This window comes from Elephantulus edwardii, unplaced genomic scaffold (genome assembly GCF_000299155.1).
Source record: "Elephantulus edwardii isolate Elephantulus edwardi_28Jun2011 unplaced genomic scaffold, EleEdw1.0 scaffold00001, whole genome shotgun sequence".
Lineage (NCBI taxonomy): Eukaryota > Metazoa > Chordata > Mammalia > Macroscelidea > Macroscelididae > Elephantulus > Elephantulus edwardii.
Window position 1 is genome coordinate 37,125,761 of NW_006399751.1, and position 24,188 is coordinate 37,149,948.

Sequence of the window (24,188 nt, forward strand, 5' to 3'; positions counted from 1 at the left end):
TGGGAGGAGGGTAGAGAGAATAGTGCAACAATGAATGAGTGGAAGCCCAAAATCTCTGTAAATGTTTCTGAAAATTAATAAAATATAATTATAGAAAAAAAAACTTGATTAAAATTGGGTTGTCATTATGTGCTAGGCAACATTGCGTATAGTAAAAAATGACTAATTGATAGCCTGTATCTTTTGTCGTTGGTAGGTGCCATTGAGTTGACTAGGACTCATGACCACCCTGTGAGCAGCAGAGCAGAACCTTGCCCTCACCTGCACTGTCCTCATAATCCCTGATATGCTTGAGCCCATTGTTACAGTCACTGTATCAGTCTGTCTTGTTTAGAGTCTTCCTTCTGACCCTCCACCTTTCTCAGCATGATGTCCTTTTTCCTGTGACCTGGTATCATGATAGCATGCCCAAAGTATGTGAGATGAAATGCTCTAAGAAGCCGCCTAGTTGTACTTCCTCCAAGACAGACTTGGCAGTCCATGAGATATTCAGTACTCTAACACCACAATTCAAAGCTATCAGTTCTTCTCTGTCATCTTTATTCACCTTCCAATTTTCAGATGTGTAGGAAGCAATTGAAAATATGTGGCTAAGATTGGCCTTTAAACTGATAATTCTTGCTCTTTAGGACTCTGGAAAGGTACCTGAAAGTAGATTTTCCCCATGCAGTGTGTCTTTTGATTTCTTGACTGTGGTTACCATGAGTGCTGATTGTGAATGAAATCATGAAGAACTTCAATCTTTCCTCCACCTATTAGGATGTTGACTCTTAGACCAGTGGTGAAGATTTTTGTTCTCTGGATGTTGCAATATAATGCATATTGAAGGTATTATCTTTGTTCTTCTGTAGTAAGCACATCAGGTCCTCTTTAGTTTCTACAAGCAAGGTTGTGTCATCTGTATAACACAGGTTGTTGATGAGTCTTCCTCCAATTCTGATGCCACATTCTTCTTCATAGAGTCCAGTTTATTTGCTCAGCGTATAGTTAATTAATAATAAACATAATATGAGGTGTGAGGGTTTTACGGCAATGTCTTCCACATCTACCATATATAAACCTCATCCCTGAACTCTTGGGTTGCTATAGACACTTGGCCGAAAGCAGATGCTTGATGTCGTCTTCCTGGTAGATGTTTGTCTCCATCTTGTATCCTTCTAGGCTGGTTAATGCTCCTGGGGTTTTTTCACTTGGCCGTGTGAGTCTGAATGTTAACCCCACAATGTCTAGAGAATGGTAAACTAGTACAAGTCTATAGTTTTCTTTTTTATTTCCAAAATAAGAAAATTTCTATTAATCAATTTCGTTTTATTGGTGTTTTTGGAAGAGCAGTAGACTATGAGTCTGAACACACAACTTTTAGTCCTTGCTTTTAGATAATGAATTCTGCATCCACAAATTCCATTTCCCCGAGCTTTGCACTGTCCACAGCACACCCAGGATGTAGGGGTGGCATTTTGAACCCCGCTCCGAGGCAGAATGTGGGGGGACCGCTGCCTCTTAAGAGGGCAACCTCATTCCTTCTTGCTTGGGACTGACACACCCAGCTGAGAAGAGGACTAGCAGGAGGGAAATCCTGATTCATACTTCACTCTCTGTCCTCTTTCCATTCTCAAGATTGGGTTGTTTGTGGGTGGCATAATAATTTTAAAATTTATTTTGGCCTCTGCCACATCCCAGTTCCCGTAGCTTTTAAGTCCAGTGTCCTTTGGCTTTTCTCCATATGTTCACTAAGCTGAAATTGAAAATTTCTAAGGCCTGGTTTTCCCTCTGTGCGTGGCTTATAGGCCCGTCTCAGGAGCTGTAGTACCAATTCCATGAAAGCCTGCTTTTAGCAGGCAGAGGGTGCCCCTCGTGTCCATTCTCTGAGAATGTCAGGCAGTCTGAGAGAATATGAATTCACATGAAATAGCACCATGCACACACTTACCTTCTGGTGTGTGTGCATGGTTAAGCTAGTTGTCTTCCCTCTAATCATCTTAATTTTATGATTTATTCAGCATATATTATGTTTATTGTAGAAATGTTTATATAACTTGCTTTCCATATCAGGGAAAATCATATCTGTTTAATAAATTGACTATAAATTTAATATTTGTGGACAACTTGTAAAATTTGGAATGTACCATATGTAAAAAGTTTAAAGATATCCAAATAAATGTGTTAGGTGTTGACATTAAAAAAAAAAAAAATAGATAATGAATTCTGTTGCCTTGGGCAAGTACTTAATCACTCTAGAATTCCATTTGCTTAAGTGTCAGATAAGAAATTTGACTGATGCTATTTCTGATGTCCCTTCCAACTCTAAATCTTGTAGTCCCTTTCTACACTTATCATAAGGTCATTTTAAATCCTCTTATATAGGAACATACCAGATTTTGTTTAGGCCAACAGATTATCAAATATCTGAAAGCCCAAGATACTATACTGTGCATTCTTCCAAACTTGGATTTTGGGAAGTCTGTCATATTACAACTGCATAGTTCAAAACGACATTAGCTACCAACATGATAGAATTTAAGGAATTCATTTAAATACAGAATATTTGAGACACTTTTAGAGGTGTGGGGAGGTACAGAGAAGGTTTGATGAGCTTTTGATGATTTCATTTCTAGGTTGTGAACTGGCTTGAAGGACCTGGATCAGAACAACTGAGAGCACAGTGGGGGATTGGAGACTCCATTAGGGCCTCCCAGGCCCTGCAGCAGAAGCACGAGGAGATTGAGAGTCAACACAGTGTGAGAGTCCTTTTCCTCCACAAGTTACAACGCTCTTATTGATAAGTATAATTTGGCCTATTTGGTAATGAGAAGGTGCTATTTAGTATAGGAGCAAAATGGACATCATGTATAATGGTAATTAAAACCCACACCCTGCTGTGGAACGAATTCCAACTAACAGCCACCCGAGAGGACAGAGTAGACCTGCCTCATATGGTTTCCAGGGTTTCAGATCTTTGTTGAAGAGGCGGCCTCGTCTTTCTATCTATGAGCAGCTGGTGAATTCAAACCACTGACCTTTTGCTGAGTAAAGTTATCCAGTACTTAAGTCTACTGTTCCCTCAGGACCCGTTTGTTTAATATTTAAAGCTATAAAGTTTACTTTGACCAATTAGTATGTGTGGGAGGTTAGGTTTGGTTTTATAGCCAGTATAATTTAAATTATATGAAAATATAAAGATGATTTTGACAGAAAAATGAATGATAGTGAAAAATACAGCCTTCATTTATAGTTTGTGAGACTGAAATGACCATTGTTTAGTCCTCAGAAAGAAGCCTTCCCTGATTTATTGAGAATGTTTGCTAGTTGCTGTTCAGTCAACTCCAATTCATGAGGATTCCATGTGTGGCAGTAGAACCACATTCCATAGGATTTTCTTTTGCTGTTTCAGAGGGAGATCACCAGGCTTTGATTTGGAAATTTCTGATTGCACTCAGACCTTCTACCCTCTAGTTAGCAGCCAAGTGCTTAATCTTTGTACAACTTGGGGACGTGATAATACCATTAACTTGAGTATGATGCCGGAATTGCTGCATTTAATGTAACTGATGGAGAGTGACTTGAGAGGGTTCAGGATGGTTATCTGTTATCTATATTGAAGGGTCCATTTGTTTAATTGTAAAGGGATTAATAAAACAGGTAATAGGTATGAAACTTAACAGGCAGACAATAGGAAACAAACCACTTCACAGTCAGACTGTAGGTAATAATTGTTTAATAGAGAGTTTGAAATGTGTTTTTGTTAAGTTCCTACTTAAGTCTTCATTATTTAGATGTGGTCATCCTTCCAGTTTGTGGATCAAGTAACTTTTCACTTCTAGGTCATATTACTTATAGTCATTTTAAGTGAGATTGGTTTTTATTCCCTTAGATTATTTGTCTTAAAAATTGTTCAGTAACATGATTAAACCCTGGTCCTCTGTGAGTTTTAAGGAGGTTCTGAATATACCTGAAGGGTGTTTTAGTTATTTTTTTTTTCCTTTCTCATCAACTGTCATAATTAAAGTGGTAATAAAAAGTTGGATTAACAACAACTCAGTTCAAATTAATTCATTGCCATCGAATAAGATCTGTGTCTGGATTAGCAGTGCATCTCCCAAGAGACTATACCACCAGAGCTCCCTATTTTAAGCATTGTGACCTAATTATTTTCTTTTTAAATTATTACCTTTCTGCTTGGTTGTCTAAGTATGACTTTCTTTATAATATTCTTCAGATAATGCTGTACCCTGAAGCAGCTGTAATCTAGCTGTGTGAATAATATATAAGAATGAAGTAGCACAAAATAAAGTCATTAAAGATACATATGAAGGTCCAAATTTGTGTTTATGAGACATACCAAGTGAAATCTCATAATTTAAAAATTCATATATACTTTATATATGTTTTTGTTCCAACATAATAATTCTCTTTTTTATGCTAAAGAAAGCTGTAAGAGGTTTTTATCTAATTTACAACCCCCTTGACTTTTCTGGTATTTTAATAATAACTTCTTGTTATGTGCCATTGAGTTGACTACAACTCATAGTGAGTGACCATATGAACAGTTGCTCTGAAACCTGCCCTGTCCTGAGCCAGCCCCATCATCTCTTATACAACTGACTACATTGCCAGTCACTGTGTCAGTCCATTTCATCCAGTGTTTTACTCTCCTGTACTGACCCTCTGTCCTTCCAAGAATGGTGCCCCGTCTCCAAGGACTAGTCCCTCCTGGCAAAATGCCCAAAGTATATGAAATGAAGTTTAAAAATCCTGGAGTTTAGAAAACCACATTTTAATCCAGAATAGACCTCTTTGTTTTCTTGGCAGTCCTTGGTATGTTCAGAACTCTTTTCCATAATCATAACTCAAAGCATCAGTTCTTTTTCTGTCATCCTTAATCATTGTCCATCTCTCAAGTGCATGGCAAGCAATTGAGAAGACCATGGCCAAATAAGGCACACTTTATTTTTATATGGTTCTACGTTAGCTGGATTTTGGGTTCCAGGGCATATAGTAAAAAATGGTAAAGCTGTATTATAGAGTTTGTTCCCTCTTTTCATGAACCTGAGCAAATCAGTGGCAACTTTTCTCCTTATTTCTTGAAGACTCTATTTACTGAAGAATATTCTAGACTTTATCACAGAGAGTGCTATAAAAGTATACCAAAACTTCTTTTAATAGAGGAACGTTACATTAAAAATGCATCTGGTACAGGCCATGGTCTTTGCAATCACTTGTTATGTGTCAGAGATCTGGACAATGACCAGGGAAGATAGAAGGAGGATTGATGCTTTTGAGCTTTGGTGTTGGAGAAGAGTGCAGAGGGTACCATGGACTGCTAAGAAAACAAACAGATTCATCCTGGAGAGGGTTAAACCGGGCTGCTCTTTGGAGACAAGGATTCTGAAACTTCGTCTGATATACTTTGGTCATGTTGTAAGGAGGGACCGGTACTTGGAGAAGGACATCGTGCTTGGGAGGGTGGAGGGCAGGCACAGGAGGGGAAGGCCCTCTGGGAGGTGGATTGATTCAGTGGCTGGGGCAGTTGGTATGAGTGTGTCGAAGACAGTGAGATTGGCACAGGACAGAGCAGAGTTTAGAGCTGTTGTACATAGGGTCGCTATGAGTCGCAAGCAACTCAGTGGCACATAACAACAACAACAACAACACGTTGTATTAAGGTCTTGAAGAGAATATTCATCTCTATTTTCTTATTTTTCTTTTTTTCCCCTTATTTTTCAAAACAAATAATTGGAGTTCAAAGTCAGATGATATATATATTACACAAATATTCTAATGCCATCAATTTACACAGGAATAAACTTAGAGACTACATTTTTTTATCAGTAAAGACTGGATAGTCACCGATTAAAATACAGGTTACCAGTTTCCAGTTGGGAAACGTTGCTTTATGTGAGAAAGTTGCTAAATTTCATAGATTTACTTAATAATTATTTTGGATTCTTGAACTGGAAATTGTGCATATTTATATGGCAGTCTGCTTTCATACATACGCACCTAGTCACTCTCTCATCAATTACTTCTGCTCCGCCATCTCTCCAAAATTTGAGGAGGACAGAGTGAATTGAAGGTATAGGTAACAGAACTTACCAGGAGTTGGTAATTATTGAAGCTGGTTGGTACACAAAATTTTCATTACTTTTGAATGTGTTTGAAATTTTTACTTCTAAATGGTGCGAAGAGAACATTTAACCAACAGGTGGCACTGCACTGTCACCTGGGGTGGGGGGCAGGTTACTTGGATTGAATACATGAGCTTTTCAGGGCTAAGGTATTCTATATTTTACTAAAAGTAATTTTTTAAATAACAGTTAATACTTTTGGAAAGTTACTGTGATTGTTCAGATCTTATGAAATAAATGTCTAGTATTTGGGTAGAGTTTGGAAATATTTTTTAAAGTACTGTTTTGCATTAAATTACTCATAAAAATATAATGTGGAAATAAGTACAAAATCAAATTTATTACTATATTCAGTACTAATGTACAAAAAAATTAATCTCCTATTATATATTCCTTATCAAGGACTGTAAATTGTAAGCTGTTCCATTTTCGAATGCTAGCTAAGCACAATAGAAAGTGTTAAGTTACCTGGAGGTGATTTTTGTAATCAACAGTAGATATGATAGTGTTTTGATTGACCTTTTGGGTAAGATGTGAATGACAACTGCTAGTGCACTGTGCTCAATAATAAGTAATATAAAGAATCTTCCTAAAAATCAAAAATAATTTCTCCCCAACATATATTCTAAACATAAGTTCCTTTTTAAACTAAGTGTGTTAGCAGTGTTACTTCCTTTTTGATTGGGTCTCTCATCCTGTACTATAACCGCCTGTCATTTTACCAGCTGTGCATCAGTACTAACCTCAGTGACAAAATAGGTGAATGCTAGACAGTGATGGCCCTTCCTGACTCAGTAGAATGATCTGCCCTACTCCCAGAAAGGGGAAGAATCACTAACCTTTTAAATCTAACCTCAAAAAGATGTTGAAGAAAAGAAGTGAGGTCTGAGAACAGTTTTGGGCATACAAAGCTTCATGTCGTCAGAGACATGCTGGTCTTTCCGTGTTAGACTGAAAGATTAAAAGGAAGAAACAGAATCTGGGGTCCTTTGTAATTGGTACTGCAGCATCAGTGTGTATGCATGCCTGGGTAGTCAGTGATTGGTGGAATCACTGACTATCTCTGACTGCTCCCTTTTGCTGAGACTAGTTGGACAGGTGTGGTCTTTGCTTTTCCCCACATTGGTACATAAATGTTGCCTAGCTGTTCTCAAAAACAAAAGCTCCTTGGGTTACTGGGAAATTCCCATGGGTATTTTCAGAACTGGAGACAATCTAATCTAGTTCTTTATCCTACAGGATAAGTCAATGGAGATGTGTGCTTTGAGAGACGAGGGAAGGAAAATGGTCTAGAAGTAGTAAGGAGTGAAGAGAGCCATCTCCAGGGTTCGGGTGGACCAGTCAGGTGTGGAAATAAAGCAGGATCCCTGAAAAGAGTGCGGTTTCCCTGAGAGTACCCAGACTTCACTGCACAAGGGAAGGGAACATTTTGAGGCCAAAATAAGTATATACAGGAGATGTTCCTGGGGCTCGCAGTACTAGGGTTTGTGGGCTGGCAACTTTTTATTGCATATTTAAATAATTTTACCTTGGGATATTTTTCATAAATGTTTATGTAGAGAAAATATAAAATAGAATGTACCTCTCTGGCACCTAATCTGATGCTGCATTTACCAGGCCACTTGTCAATTCCAGGAATGGTTTGCAGTGTATGTGGAACTGAATCAACAAATTGCAGCTCTCTTGAACGCTGGGGACGAAGAGGACCTTGTGGAGCTGAAGTCGCTGCAGCAGCAGTTGAGTGATGTTTGTTACCGACAAGCCAGTCAGCTCGAGTTCAGGCAAAACCTGCTCCAGGCAGCTCTTGAATTTCATGGGGTTGCACAAGATGTAAGTGTCTACTCAATTGCTTTGCTTTTCTTAAAATTATCTGAACACTTATCTACACGTAATTTTTGTAGATTTGCCTGTCTGCTAATTATGTCTCTGGAACAATAGCATATTACTAGGAGACATGAGATAAGATTACTTGATTGCCTTTTCATTTTGTTTTGAAACCATTCTGCGTGTATTTAAACCTATTTTCTAACTAGTGTGCCCAATCTCATAGACGTGCACTTTGACTGTTTCTCTATATTTATGCTTTGTAGCACAGATTGAAATAGGAATTTCAGTTATATTTTACTTTCTGGCCTGGACTCTTCTCCACCCTACCTTCCTGGTGCATGCACCTCTGTATTCTGTCTTTCAGATAACAAGCCTCCAGTTATTTGTCCTTGTCTTTTATTGCATAGCCTTCAAGTGCAATTATGATAACCTCATTAGATATAAACCTCATTAATCATGAAATGCTTTAGATGCTGATTACATCAGAGTTCTCTCTTTGGTCCCTCCACTTTAGTTGTCTCAGCAGCTGGATGGCTTATTAGGAATGTTGTGTGTAGATGTTGCACCAGCTGATGGAGCATCGATTCAGCAAACTTTAAAGCTGCTTGAAGAGAAGCTAAAAAGTGTTGGTAAGCAGATTTTAAAAATGCTGCTAAGAGTTTTGGTTTTTTTTAAAAAAAAAAAATATCATTAATGTGATTAGATAATTAAGTCAACTTTCACTGAACTAATTCCTTACAAGGAAAAAAAGTAATATAGAAGGTCTTAGTCCGTAGAGGGGAGTACAGTTTATGATAAAATATTTCTTTTACATTGTTGGTCAGTCACTCCTCCCTTCATTGGGCCTGCAGCCTTCCTTGTTTACTCAGCTGTAGCTACAGGTCCTATGTCTTGTGTATACTGTGAACAGTTTTTTGTAGTACATGCATAAACTGGAATTAGCTGTGAAGTGTTCTGTGATAAACCCTGTGTGGCCCAAAGTATATTTTATGCAGTAATTTTTGTTATTGTATCCTAATCATTAAAAAAATAGTTGGTTTGGTTTTGTGCATTTGTTTCTTTAAATTGGAAATATGGCCAAGTCTCCCAGGTATTAGAGGATGGTCCAATTCATTAAGCAAGTTCTGTTACTTAACAACAGGTTATTTATGTTTTCCTGGAGCAGGAAATGCACTGAACTAACTTCCCTAGATCATGACTAAAGAGGTTGCTAGTGAATGTGAAAATGGGGAGGGTGTTGTACTGGGGGAGAGTGGAGCAGAGAGGGGAATATGGAGCAGAGGAAATAGAAATGGCAGGCAGAGCAGTAATAGCAGGTGGAAATACATGATGGAACTAAACTAATTATTGAAAAGCACTCTAAGGAATTGATTTAAAAAGTCATGTATGACTTGGCATTTATACTTGCTTGCAGAATTTATGTTTTAACAGATCATATACTTAATATATAGACAGTATTTGATATGCCAAATGTAATTTATTTTAAAATGTCAAAAAATTTTCTTGAGTCACACTTTGCCTTTAAATAAGGAAGACTTGCTGTATACTTACCTAGTTTGGAATACTGTAAATCTGTGCTAAATATTACTTCCCATGGCATGTAAACTGGTGTTCTTATTATGTACCATGAAGTTGGAACCCACCCAGAGCTGATCCACTTGTGGGTTTTTGGAGGTGTACATTGCACAGGAGAGGAGCTTGCCCATTCTTTCTCTTGAGGAGCAACTGGTAGATTTAAACTGGGTTACTTCAGGTTGGTAGCACTGCTCCTAACCATTAGACACCAGAGCCCCATAAACAAAATGTATAGTGCCCTTTTACATTGAGAGGGAGTTGCAGAGTGTTTTGATCTCTTGTAACTGTTTTACTTTTTTTTTTTTATTCTTTGATTTTGAAGGTAATGGATTAAATATATTATTTTAGAATTTGAAGATGAAACATAGCTTTGATACCGAGCCATACACAATACCAGTTTTGTTTAAATTTAAACACAATATTTACTTATTTTTAAGCTACATAAAAAAATTATATGAGAAATATTGAAAAATTTTTGTTAGTTAAAATTGAAATTTTCACATTTCCTGTGTTTAGTTTAGTTCTTTTTTTTTTAATTATTACTTGTGCAAACTCTTTTTTTTGGACATTCTCACTAGGGAGAATTTTGGCATGACAGAGGGTTCCAGCTTGAGCCATATAAAAAGGAGTTTTATTGCTTGAAATGTTTCGAGGACTCCATCCTAAGACAGTTTAATGAACAGAGCTGTTATACTTGGAATCTAAGGGCAGGATGTGCTGAGTTGAGTTATCTGAGGGAGGGAAGACACCTTAAATATGTAAGAGATTAAATCTAGTAACTTTTGTTTTTTTAGATGTGGGATTGCAGGGGTTACGTGAAAAAGGTCAAGGCCTTCTGGATCAGATTTCCAATCAAGCATCCTGGGCCTATGGAAAGGATGTGACCATTGAAAACAAGGAAAATGTGGACCATATTCAAGGAGTGATGGAAGATATGCAGCTTAGGAAACAAAGGCAAAGTTTAATTCTTAATGTTCTTTTACTAAGAAAATATTAATTCACATTTATGTAATTTGTATTTTCATATCCAAAAAGAGGCTATTATATAGTAGAATGTTTGGTGAATATAATAACGAATTTTATAGTTTATTAACAAATAATGATTATTTTCCCTTTTGATCATACTCATACCTTTTCCTTTTCTGTTCTGTAGTAACATTTCAGTTATACCCAAGTACCTCATATTTTGTATCCCTAGTGTAGCTCATGACTCTTTTTTTCTGTTTTAAATAAAGACTTTTAGAGAACTTAATATTTCTACTTTAGTTTAGGGTTTCTAATAAGTGTGTCCTCTTCTTTGATATGTTGTGGTTTTTTGTATTCAAACTCATAAAGTTACATATCCATTGTTTTCATATTTTCTGTAGAAGAATTAGATAAATGGATTCTGTGTAAGATGATGTTTAGCTTCATTTAATATAGAGCAAAGAACTGAATAGATTCTTTATAAGGTCATACTGTAAATAAGGTCATTTTGTTTTATAACAAAGCAAAAACAAACTCAGTGAGATGCCATCCGGTCATGTCCAACCCATGAAGACCTTGTGCATTTTAAAGTACAGTGTGTTCTCAGTGATTGATCTTTAGAAAATAAATCCCCAGGACTTTCTTTCCATGAACCTTTAGAGAGATTTGAACTCCCAGCCTTTTGGCAGGTAGCCAAGCACATAACTTTTTGCACCTTAGTTTGCAATAGAAATGGCAAAATATTCCAGAGTGAAGGATTGAAATCTTGTTTGTAAATCTGTTTAACATAGTCTTGTGACATGTTTGCATACTTTAGAATTGTAAAGTCATCAAGAAAACTTCATAGAAGCTCTTCCCCTGACTCACAGTTAAATAACTGTCATATATACATTCCTTCTACATTGTATTCTTATATCTGAAAACTATTTCACTATTTAGTTTTAGTATTACCTAGTAGGATGACTCGTGCTCAGGCCGTTCGTTCATAGGGTCGCTATGAGTCGTCTATGACTCGAAACAAATATAGATCTCTCCCAGTCAGTTGGCCAAGTGGTTGTTCTCCAGATTTCTTGGTACAACTTGGTGAGCACATCCAGGGCAGCATCTGTTAGCTGAAATATGTCAATTGGTATACCATCTATTCCTGGAGCCTTATTTTTTTGCCATTTCCTTCAAAGCAGCCTGAACTTCTTCTTTCATCCCATCCCAATTTTGAACCATGCAATGTTCCCTTGCTCTGTTCTGACGACTGCATCCTGGTCCAAATATAGGTTTGGCGTTAGCACGATCAAGTGTTCTGGGATTCCCATTCTTCTCAGAGTCAGCCACAGTTTGTTATGATCCACACAGTCAAATGCCTTTGCATAGTCAATGAAACACAGATAGACATTCCTCTGGTATTCTCTGCTTTCAGCTAAGATCCATCTAACATCAGCTACAATCCGTAGTACCACGACCCCTTCTAAACCCAGGATGCATCCTATCTCCATACCTTTTCAACCTATATGCAGAACAGATTATCCGGGAGGTTGGGCTCTATGAGGAGAAATGTCGGGTCAAGATTGGTGGACGATTTATCAACAATCTGCGTTATGCAGATGACACAACCCTGCTTGCTGAAACTGAGGAGGACCTGAAGTGCTTGCTGCAGAGGGTCAAGGACTGCAGCCTCCAATATGGATTGAGGCTAATGTCAAGAAGACAAAGATTGTCACCACTGGACCAATTGGCAGCATCAGGATGGATGGTGAAGAGATTGAGATAGTACACAGCTTTAGTTTGCTTGGCTCCACAGTCAGCACTCTTGGCACCAGTAGCCAGGAAATTAAAAGGCGCATTGCCATGGGAAAGTCTGCTGTTAGGGACCTCTCCAAAGTACTGAAGAGCAATGGTGTCTCTCTGGAGACTAAGGTGTGTTTGATACAGGCCATGGTCTTCACAATCACTGTTATGCATCAGGGAGTTGGACAATGACCAAGGAGGATAGAAGGAGAATTGATGCCTTTGAGCTGTGGTGCTGGAGAAGAGTATTGAGAATACCATGGACTGCTAGGGAAACAAACAGATTCATCCTGGAAAGGTTTAAACCAGGTGGCTCCTTGGAGGCAAGGATTCTGAGGCTCCGTCTAACATACTTTGGACATGTTGTGAGGAGAGACTGATCCTTAGAGAAGGACATCATGCTGGGGAGGGTGGAGGGAGAGCGCAGGAGGGGAAGGCCCTCTGTGAGGTGAATTGATTCAGTGACTGGGATAATTGAGATGGGTGTGTCAGAGACAGTGTGATTGGCACAGGACAGAGCAGAGTTTAGGGCTGTTGTACATAGGGTTGCTGTGAGTCACAAGCAACTCAATGGCACATAACAGTAGGATGACAGAGAACCTTGTTGTTTGGTGCTATTGAATCAAGTAAAATGCATGGTGACCCTATAAACAGCAGTTCTGAACCTTGTTCCATCCTGTGCTATCCTCATCATCTCTAATGCACATGAACTTCTTTGCTGGTGGCTTAGTGGTAAGGAATCAGACTGCCAATGCAAAGGTATGCAGTTCAAATCCACTGGCTGCTCTTTAGGAGGAAAATGAGCAGTACCGTCCCATCTAATTAACTGTTTCTGAAAACATGCTGGAGGGTCAGCTATGAGACTTCATTTCTACTTGATGATACACACAACAAGTAGGATATTAATGCTCTCTTCTTCTCAAAACCAATCTTTCCATCACATCACCCTTCTGGCTCCTTACTGCATAGACACCCACTCTGTGCTGTGCTCTTCTTTTCATTTGAGTGCTTATGACTCTCCTATGTAAAAAGATTTTTAATAAAACCACAACCTACAGGCACACATTTTCTTCATCCTCTTTCTTGTTTCTAGCCTCAGAGCTCTTTTTGCTCAGTTTAGTCATCTGACAGCCTAATCTACATTCTCATTACTTCTTCACTGCTTCCAGTTCTCTTATCAGCTGTCTACATGCTGACTTCCTTAGCCCTCACCATATTACTGCAGTCACTGTAAGTACATCTGAGAACTGGATAATGAATAAGGATGGTAGAAGAATTAATGCCTTTTAAAAGCTATGGAGTTGGAAAAGAGTACTGAACATCTCATGGCTTTCCAAAAGAACAGATAGATTTATCTTGAAGAAGGTACAGCCATAAGTGCTCCTTGGAGGCAAAGATGAATCTTAGTCTCACATACTTTAGGCATGTTGCTGGGGGAGGTGATTCTTTGGAGAAGAACGTCATCCTTAGGTAGGTCAAGGATCACCAAAAGAGAGGAAGACTCTCAGCCAGGTGGATTGACATAGTGACTGCAGCAATGGGCTTGTGTGTGTCAGAGATTGTGAGGATGGCACCGTGTAGGATAGGGTTCAGATTGGTTATTCATCGGGCCGCTATAGTTGTACTTGACTTAATGATACTTAACAACAGTTGTTTCTGATGTCTCCAGTGACATTGTAGTTACCAAATGCAATCAATACATGTCTTCATCCAAAATCCACTGAGTACTCCTGACCTTGCTAGGCCACTGAGTAGAAGTGAACTTTATCTTTGTTGTTAAAACTCCTTGACAACTTTGTCTTCCTTGAAATCATACTGTGATCACTGTCCCTGGCATTGTTTCTCCTCAGTTTTTTTCAGTGATGTCAGTTAGCCAACAGGAGACTTCCAAGGCTTGTTCCAAGGTCAGATTCTTTTCTCATTCTGCAAGGTCAGATTCTTTTCTCATTCTGTTTCCTCATTTAACAGTGTTACTACTCTAATTTTTAAAAATACCATGATTTAATTGTTATAACCCTAACCCAGACTAATTTTACTACTCAGATTTATGATTCCAATTGCCTACTGTGTGTATCTTCATTTGGCTACCCTGTTCTTTGCCCAAGTTCAGTACACCCAGATTGGAATCTCCTTGCCTTCTTCAACTTGACACTTCTTAAATTTCTTAACTAGGTTAAAGGTACCTGATCTTTGAAATCTGGGACCTCTGAAGGAGCAGTCCATGCTCTGCTGATTTGGATCAGGTTAAAAGATGGGCTGTCTCCTTTCATGATATTTAAAGCCTTCAAAACCTGCTGGAGAGTCAGATATGAGCTGGTTCCAATTTGGCCAACAGTGAGAGCCAAAGAGACCTCAAGTCTTTTCCTCCCTCACATTCTTACAACGTGATCAAAGGTCTGAGTTATAAGGTGCCTAAACAGTTTGTTCTGAGATGTTATCAGTTATTACCTTGACCTTGGCTTTTCTCCAATCATTTGTACAAGAGAGTAATCTTTTGTATAAAACCACCCAATGACTTCTTTCTTTCTCAGATGGAGTTTAGTCTGGAGTCCTGTAGGAGACCCTTCACAATCCAGCCATGCATAATCTTATCTAACTTTCTCACAAAACCACACAACTACTTTTGTCTCCTGGATGCATTATCTGCTTTCTGCATACCTAACTTAAACTACCACTTTCCTCAATTTTTGACTAGTAAGATCTCACTACAAGGTTCTGGGATACTTTTTTCCAGTAAATATTTTTGGATTTCCAAGGCAAGTTGGTTACTGATTCTTCCTACACCTACTAAAACATTGAAGTATATGTGTAGATGAATTACAATGGGAAAATCTGCTGTCAGGGACCTCTCCAGAGTATTGAGAAGCAACGATACCAGTCTAGAGACTTAAGGTGCATCTGAGTTAGGCCATGGTCTTCGCATTTATTTGCTATGCATCAGAGAGCTGGACAATGACTATAGATGACAGAAGAATTGATGCCTTTGAATTGTGGTGCTGGAGAAGAATATACCATGGACTGCCAAGAAAACAAATAGGTCTGCCTTGGAGAGGGTGAAACCAAGCTTCTCCTTGGAGGCTAGGATTTTAAAGCTGTTTCACATACTTTGGGCACGTGACCAGGAGGGACCAGCCCTTGGAGAAGGCCATCATGCTTGGAAGGGTAAAGGGACAGCACTGAAGAGAAAGACCCCACATGAGATGGATTGATACATTAACTGGGATAACATGGATAGGCGTGTTGGAGTTAGTAAGACTGGGCAGACTTTAGAGCTGTTGTACCATTGGGTTACTGTGAGTCGCAGACACCTTGATGGCACATAACAACGACAGTATAATAACATTTATCATAAGAAATTATGATTATCATTATTTAAAATTTCATCTGAAATAATGAACATCTAGATAGTAAACTTGAGATTTTTCTCCCCAGCACTATATCCAGTGCCTTGTGTGTAATATGCATTAAAAATACATATATATGAAATAATCATAAAGTTGCTTGCAGTTTTTAAGATCAAATTTTAAATAATTATCATCCCTTCACTCCTGTGATATACTTTATCATTATGCCATAGGCTCTTATTTAGAACATTCTGATAAGAAATAACCTTGTGATAATCACTTTTGTATAGTTATCAGGATATCTTTAAGAATTTAGTGGCACTCATTGCCTTCTGGGTAATTAGGTATTGCTATTTTAAACTGCCATTGTGATTACTCCTTCCCACTTTTTGAAAAGAAAACTAAATTGCATGAAAATGAAGGAAACACATTTAAAACTGAGTTAGATTAAATCACCTTAAAAGTTTGATCTGTATATTAACCAGGCATACCAATGTACAACTAAAAAATTTCCCCAAGCTGTATTTTATCTAAGTCCAGAAATCAGTAGATGGTTCTCAAGCATAAGAAAATAGATATAATTTAAATTTTTTAAAATTCTGAGTTGAATATTATTCTGGGTATATAATGAAATGTTAAGTTTTTTCTAAGTCTTTAGGATCTCATCTTCTACATTGTTACTTGAGAAAATTTACATTTATTTTTCTTTTTGAAATTTACTCAGTGCAAGTTCGCAACAATTTTCTATGAGTTTTAGTATATTATTCTGTTTATGCTTTGCTTCGATATTTTGCAGAATCCATGCTATCTTCAAGAGAGTTTCTGATTCAATATCATTCAGGTATTTTGAGGTTTCAATGTAGCATAGTTCTAGATACATAGATACCCTTAAAATTCAACAACACAACATAGTTGCAGTCTCCATAGTGTAGGACTAAATATTTTAGTATATGATCTAGTATGGCTCTAATACATGTATTGGACTTACGAGTTATCATCATAAGTGAAATAATGTCCTAAATTTTTATTTGTACTTGTTAGATGTGAAGACATGGTGGATGTGCGGAGGTTAAAGATGCTTCAGATGGTGCAGTTGTTTAAATGTGAGGAAGATGCTGCCCAGGTAAGCATTATTAAGTCATCCATGTTACGCAGATTCCATAGAAAGATTAATATTAAGTCAGATTTTAGTTTATTCTGTTGAAATGAAAACAATTTATATTACCAGTTAATTAGCCTCATTTGATTTATTGTCTCAGTTGAGATTTTTCTTTTTCGTTATTGATTCAGTAGTCAGTTGTATCTCAGTATAAAGGTTGTTGTTAACATACTGCTTTTCAGCTTACTGGAGGTTTATGTTTTTTTTTTGTGCAGATAAACGGTTTGATAGCTATATAGTTCAAATCAGAAAATGTCATTTTGACTTGATAGAGAAGAAACTTATGGTTTTTGTAGTATTAGGAATCAGTATACCAAAAGAGTTGGCTGACACAGAAGAATTTCATGAAACAACATATGATCAGGAGGCAATGGTGATGAAGGAGGAAGCTCAAGCTGCTCTAAAGGCAAAAAAATCAAGGCCCCAGGAAATGATTATGTACCAACTGACATACTTCAACAGACAGATGCTGCCCTGGACCAGCTCACCAGGTTGTGCCAAGAAATCTGGAGGACACCTCCCTGACCAGCTGACTGAAAGAGATTCATATTTATTCCCATTCCAAAAAAAGTGATCCGTATGCTTTTGTTATGAGACCCTTGTCTGAGATGCTATTGCCAAATGTTTGTTCCCAGTCAGTAGGCTTTCTTTAAAAAAAGTTTTTGATGAGTACAGAGATTTAATCTTTAGAAAGTCTCATTCATCAATTTTATCCTCTCCAGACTGTGCATTTCTGGCTTTATTTAGCAGTCTCTTTATACCATACACTAAGCCTTCTAAGCTTGGTCCCAGCTTGTCTCTTAAGAACTTTGTGGTTTGGGGCAGAACGAAATACTTCTGGACCTACAGGAGAAAAAGATTGATAACCCAGTGACAAATGAGCAAAAAATATGGAAAGACTTTTTTAAAAAAATTTTTTATTAATTTTAATGAACATTTACAGAGATTTTGGATTTCCATTCATTCGTTGTTGCACTTTTCTCCCTGCCCACTCCCCCACCCCCAGTTAGCTCTTCTCTTTGAAAAGTAAAATTCCTTCATTGGTATACAACCCCCCCACATACACACCCCTTCACCTTCCCCACCTCCTCACCTCCCCCGCCCCGAGTATACTCCACTCTGCAACCTTCATGAAACTGTTTTCTCCCTCATCCGTTTCAATGCAGTATACATAATTTATCTAGTTTTTCTCATTCTTACCCCAACCCTGATGTCAGTTCCATTCTACAACAGTGGCACTATGCACTATTTGTCCTTTAGTGACTGAGATATTTCACTCAACATAAGGTCCTCCAGGGTCACCCATTTTGAATAATATTGCATGAGTTCCTTGTTTTTCAATGCAGCGTAGTATTCCATTGTGTGACTATACCACAACTGCTCTAGCCATTCATTAGTTGGTGGGCACTTAGGTTGTTTCCAACTCTTTGCTGTTGTGAACAAAGCCATGATAAACATGGGTGTGCATATATCTGCTTGGATGGTAGTTATGGTCTCTTTAGGGTATATTCCCAGTAGTGGAATTGCTGGGTCAAATGGTATCTCTATTTGCAACTTTTTGAGAAAGCGCCACACTGCTTTCCACAGTGATTGCACCATTTTACACTTCCACCAACAGTGAATAAGGGTTCCAGTCTCTCCACAACCTTGCCAGCATTTGTTGCTTGCTGTTCTGTTAAATTTTGCTAGTCTTACTGCGGTGAGATGATATCTCATAGTTGGCTTGATTTGTATCTCTCTTAGAGCTAGGGATTTTGAACATTTCTTCATGTGCTTGTTGGCCATCTGAATGTCTTCTTTGGTGAAGTGTCTGTTCATATCCTGTGCCCATTTTTCAATTGGATTATTTACTTTTATCTTGTTGTAGTGCTCAAGTATTTTATAAATTCTAGATATAAGTCCCTTATCTGACATGTCATAACCAAATACTTTTTTCCCAGTCTATGACTTCCTTTTTACTCTGTTGGAGAAGTTTTTGGATGTGCATAGGGATTTGATTCTTAGAAGGTCCCATTCATCTGTTTTATCTTCTCCTGGTTGTAGATTTTTCAGGATTCTTGGAAGACTATTTATGTTGTGGATTCAGACTTCTGGATTTTTTCCAAGCTTTTCTTTAATGAAGTTTATAGTCCTTGGTTTTAGTCCTAGGTCCATGATCCACCTTGAGTTGGTTTTTGTGTATGGAGTGAGGTGTACATCTTGCTTGAGTCTTCTGCAGATATTTTTCCAATTTTGCCAACACCATTTGTTTAAAAGGCTGTCGTTTCCCCACTTAAGTGATTTCATCACCTTGTCAAAATTCAGTTGACCATAAATAGATGGGCTGATTTCAGGGTTCTCAATTCTATTCAATTGATCTCTGTGTCTTTCGTTGTACCAGTACCATGCTGTCTTAACTCCCACAGCCGTGTAGTAGGATTTGAAATCAGGGAATGAGATGCCTCCTACCTTCTTTCTATTTTTAAGGAGTGCTTTGCTTATTTAGGGCTTCTTTCCATTCCAGATGAAACTGGAGATTACCTTTTCCATCTCTTTGAAGAATGCGATTGGTATTTGTATTGGGATTGCATTGAATGTGTAAATTGCCTTTGGTAGTATTGCCATTTTCACAATATTGAATCTTCCTATCCATGAGCGAGGGATATTCTTCCACTTCTCCAGGTCTCTTTTTGTTTCTTGTAGTAATGTTTTGTAGTTTCCTTTGAATAGATCTTTTATGCTTCTGGTTAGATTTACTCCCAAATATTTTATCTTGTGATTAACTATTGTGAATTGTATTGTTTTTCTTAGCTCTGGCTCTGTATTCTCTTTGTCACTGTAGAGAAATCCAACTGATTTTTGTATATTGATCTTGTATCCCGCTACTTTGCTGAATTGATCATCTATGTCCAATAGTTTTCTTACTGAATCTTTAGGGCCTAAGTATACTAGCATATCATCTGCATAGAGAGATAATTTTACCTCCTCTTTGCCAATTTGGATACCTCTTATGTCCTTCTCTTGTCTTATTGCTATCGCTTAAACTATGGAAAGACTTTTGACAGAAGAAGATGTTCAGGTGGCCAACAGAAACGAAGAAATTCTCCAAATCACTGGCAATAGGAGACATCCAAATCAAAACCACAGTGAGATATCATCTCACCCCAGTAGCAGTGGCAAGGTTTAGTAGGGCAGAAGGCTATAATGTTGGAGAGGATATGATACACCGTAGGTGGTATTGTAAAATGGTGCAACTACTCTGAAAGACAGTTTGGCACTTCCTCAGAAAAGTTGAACACAGAAACTATATATGACCCAGGTATTCCATTACTAGGAATATACCCCAAGATAATTAGAAGTGATAGTGATACACAAACAGAGATTTGTTCACCAATGTTCATAGCAGTGTTACTCACTATTGCAAGGTCATGGAAACAGCTCAAATGTCCAACCACAACCAGATGGATTAAGAAATTGTGGTACATTCACACAATAGAATACTGTGCAACATTCAGGAGCAACGATTTAGAAAAATATTATATAACTTAGGAGCAGCTTGAGAGCATTATGCTAAGCGAACTAACACAGTTTCAAAAGGAAAAATACTCCATAAGATCATTATTGTAAAAATAGAAGGATAACTAGTAGAACATGCATGGGAACTCAAGTGAGGGGAGGGGTGACAGAGGAGAGGGGTGAAACCACAGGGTTACATAGTTTGGTGAGAGGAGAGAGGGAGAGAACCTGAGAGAAAAGACAGAGTAATGATGGATCCAATGGTGATTAATTTTATAAAACATAATGCACGAGAATGATTGTATGAAACACTATGTGTGTGAAAAATAGTGTGAAACACAATGTATACGAACTTTGTAAGCAAACCAATTTATAAGAAAAAAATGATTCAACAGCGTTTGGAAATTATTGAACAGTATCATTAAGATCACACATATAGGCAAGATCCTGCTGAAGATTATCCAAAAATCACTGAACTTTCAGATGTACAGAATGGGTTTAAAAGAGGCTGTGGCACTAGGGACATTACAGCCAATGTTATATGGATCAAAGCTAAAAGCAGAGTAGCAAAGTAATATCTGTATGTGTTTCATTGTGCAAAGGTATTTGACTGTGGATCACAACAAATTGTGGGTAACCTTGAGAAGAATGAGAACCCTAGGACATTTAATTGTGCTCCTGAAAAAACTTATACTTGGACCAGGAGGCAGTCATCAGAACAGAAGAAGGAAACACTGCATGGTTCAAAATTAGGAACGGTGTATTCCAGGGATGCATCCTATCCCCATACCTTTTCAATCTGTATGCAGAACAGATTATTCAAGAGACTGGATAATATGAGGAGGAATGTGACGTCAGGATTGGAGGAAGACCCATCAAAACTTGTGTTATGCATATGACACACCTTGCTTGCTGAAACTGAGGAGGGAGGACATGAGGCATTTGCTGCAGAAGGTCAGACACTACAGTCTTCAATATGGATTGATGCTCAAAGTCAAGAAAACAAAAATTCTTACCATTGGGCCATTTGGCAGCCTTGTGATAGAGAAGAAATTGAGATTGAGATTGTTAAAAATTTCAGCTTGCTTGGTTCCACAGTCAACATTCCTGGCACCAGCAGTCAGGTAATCAAAAGACGAATTACATTGGCAAAATGTGCTGTCAGAAACCTTGCCAGAGTACTGAAAAACAGTCATGTCACTCTAGAGACTAAGGTGCGCCTGATTAAAATGATGGTCTTCAGAATTACTTGCTGTGCATCAGAGAACTGGACAATGGCTAAGGATGAGAGAAGAAGAATCATTGCCTCTGAGTTATGCTGGAGAAGAGTATTAAACATAGACTTCTAAGAGAACAAACAGGTCTGTCCTGAAGAAGGTGAAACCAGGCTACTCCTTGGAGGCTAGGATTTTGAAGCTCCATCTCACATACTTTGAGCATGTTGCCAGGAGAGACCAGTCCTTGGAGAAGGACATCAAGGAAGGATGGAGAGAGGGACAGTGCAAGAGAGAAAGATCCTTAATGAAATAGATTAACTCAGTAATTGGGGTAATAATGAGAGTATGTGTGTCAAAGATAGTGAAATTGGCTTAGGTTAGGGCAGGGTTCAAAGCTATTGTACCTAAGATTGCTATGAGTCACAGGTGATTAAACAACACATAAAAACAGCAACAACAAGATGCCAGCAGATCTGTTCTACAGAAATTAATAATCTTCTTTTGGTATTAGTCATGTGATACTAGTTTTAGAAGAATGCTTTTCTAAATATGTCTTCTCTTTAAATTAAAAAGGTAATTTGAGGAAGAGGATAAGTTAGGAATTAATGTACCCTGGTACTGAATGAAAGAAACTTACTAAGAACTAGATTATAATGAATGGATTAAATAATCTCATACTAATGATCTTTCTTGTACGTGTATGATGTTTGCTATTGTGTTATGAACCCAGCATTACTATTCTTTCTTTTCATTTAGGCAGTAGAATGGCTCAGTGAACTTCTGGATGCTCTGCTAAAGACTCACATCAGATTGGGCGATGATGCTCAGGAAACAAAAGTTTTACTGGAAAAACATAGAAAATTTGTTGACGTTGCACAGGTACAGAACGGATTCTCTTTTCTACAAGCTCAGTGTTGGAATAGCTTTCAGCATGATTATAATATAACTTAACCCTTCATGTCCAGAAATAGAAATAGCATATGTTATTGTTGTTTACTGTCGAGTCAGAACCTACCCATAGCAAATCCTCCAGCGGGTTTTCTGAGGCAGTTAATCACATGGGAGGAGACTGTCCATCCTTCTCCCGTGGAGCCTCAAACCATGTGCCTTTGGGTTTGCAGCGCACGTTCTTGCCACTAGGCCATAAGAGCATCATGTCCAGAAATAGCACATAGTTAAGAAAATTTAAAAAATAGTCAGCTGGTGAATCAAAACTAGCCTTTATAAACTTAAGAAGGGTTAATAATATTTCTCTGAATACAAATTCTGTGTTTGCCCTTTGAATATTATTGCATATCTGGGACAATGCAGCTATTCTTACATAGACGTGAATGTGGCATATATGTTTGCATTCAGTGAATTAAAGGCTCGTTTCTGCTTCTCACCAATATTAGTTTCTCTCTCTTATTGCCATTGAGTCGGAACCAACTCAAAGCTGATCTTCAGCAGGTGTTTGAAGACTGTAAATCAATCACATGGGAGAAGATTTCTCCCCTGGAGCCGCTGGTGTATTCAAGCTGCCTGATAGTGCTGCTGTCGATTAGCAGTGCAACTCCCTACTGACTGTGCCAACAGAGCTCATCCCTAAGCTCTGTTAATATGCTGTTGATATGTGCTGTCATGTCTGAGCCAGCTTATAGATGACACCCAGCAAGTTTTCAGAGGCTGTAAATGAGCAGATTGCTCACTTGTTTCCCACAGAGCAACTGGTAAATTCAAACTGCCTGCCCTTGGGTTGACAGCGTGACTTCTTACCCAGGAGTCACCAGACCTTTTTTGGTTAATATAATAACCAATAGCAGTGTTAATATGATACTCCTTAATTATTTTTAAGGAAGCTCTGGTGACATCGTGAAAGAAATTGCACTGCCAGCGCAGAGGTATGCAGTTCAAATCTACCAGCTACTCTGTGGGAGAAAGTTGGCCAGTCTCCTGTGTGAGGTTTCCTACTGGTAAAAACCTGCTAGAGGGTCCAGTCTGAATCTATCTGTTCAGACCAGATGGTACTCAACACCATTTTTGTGGTGAAGATGACCTTCCTTCACTTTCTCTAATAATTTAGTTTACAGTATAGCAATTTTTATTTCATTTATGGAATTAAAAGTACCCAATTTTACCTACATGCTTAATTAATTTAAGGAGCCCTGTTGGCACAGAAGTTCAGCTAACTTAGATGCTAATTGAAAGCGCAAGTGGTTTTAACCCATCAGCTGCTCCACAGGGAAAAAATATGGCAGCCTTCTTCCCTAAACATCATTGCCTTGGAAACCATACAGGGTATTTCTTTGTGCTGTTGAGCTGTTACTCTATCCTTAGGTTTGTTACAAATTTGAGTCAAATTTGGTTTTGAATATTTTGTTTTTAACTAGTGTGGAGATAGTCTTTTTGGCCAGTGAAATTGAGCAGTCAGCGATAGATAAAACATAATAAGAATAGGAAGCAAAGCAAGACAGAAACTCATAAACTAAGTGAAAGCATTGCTTCCTCTTTTTGTAAGCCTAACTGTCTGAAGCAGTTGGATTCTGGAAGGTGTAAACTGGTTGGTCATTTTATATTTGACAGTCATTTGTGGGCTGGAAACCCCATGTTTAAACCAGTCAGGACACAGTGGTTGGGCTTTTGTGATTAAAAGTCGATTACACACTTTGGGCCTGGTGTTAAGACAGAGTTGCCATTAGAGACACAAACTAATTTGCTA

The 24,188-nt window shown here is 38.1% G+C and overlaps 1 protein-coding gene across 1 annotated transcript in view; it reads left to right on the plus strand.

Annotated features, from left to right (window-relative positions):
- SESTD1 (SEC14 and spectrin domains 1) overlaps positions 1-24,188 on the plus strand; it is a 78,814-nt gene that overhangs the window by 47,071 nt on the left and 7,555 nt on the right. Inside the window, exons 9-14 of the mRNA XM_006878786.1 lie at positions 2,616-2,738; positions 7,761-7,955; positions 8,467-8,581; positions 10,322-10,481; positions 16,661-16,742; positions 22,247-22,369. Of these exons, the coding sequence (XP_006878848.1) occupies positions 2,616-2,738; positions 7,761-7,955; positions 8,467-8,581; positions 10,322-10,481; positions 16,661-16,742; positions 22,247-22,369 (798 nt within the window). The remainder of the gene's footprint in view (positions 1-2,615; positions 2,739-7,760; positions 7,956-8,466; positions 8,582-10,321; positions 10,482-16,660; positions 16,743-22,246; positions 22,370-24,188) is intronic.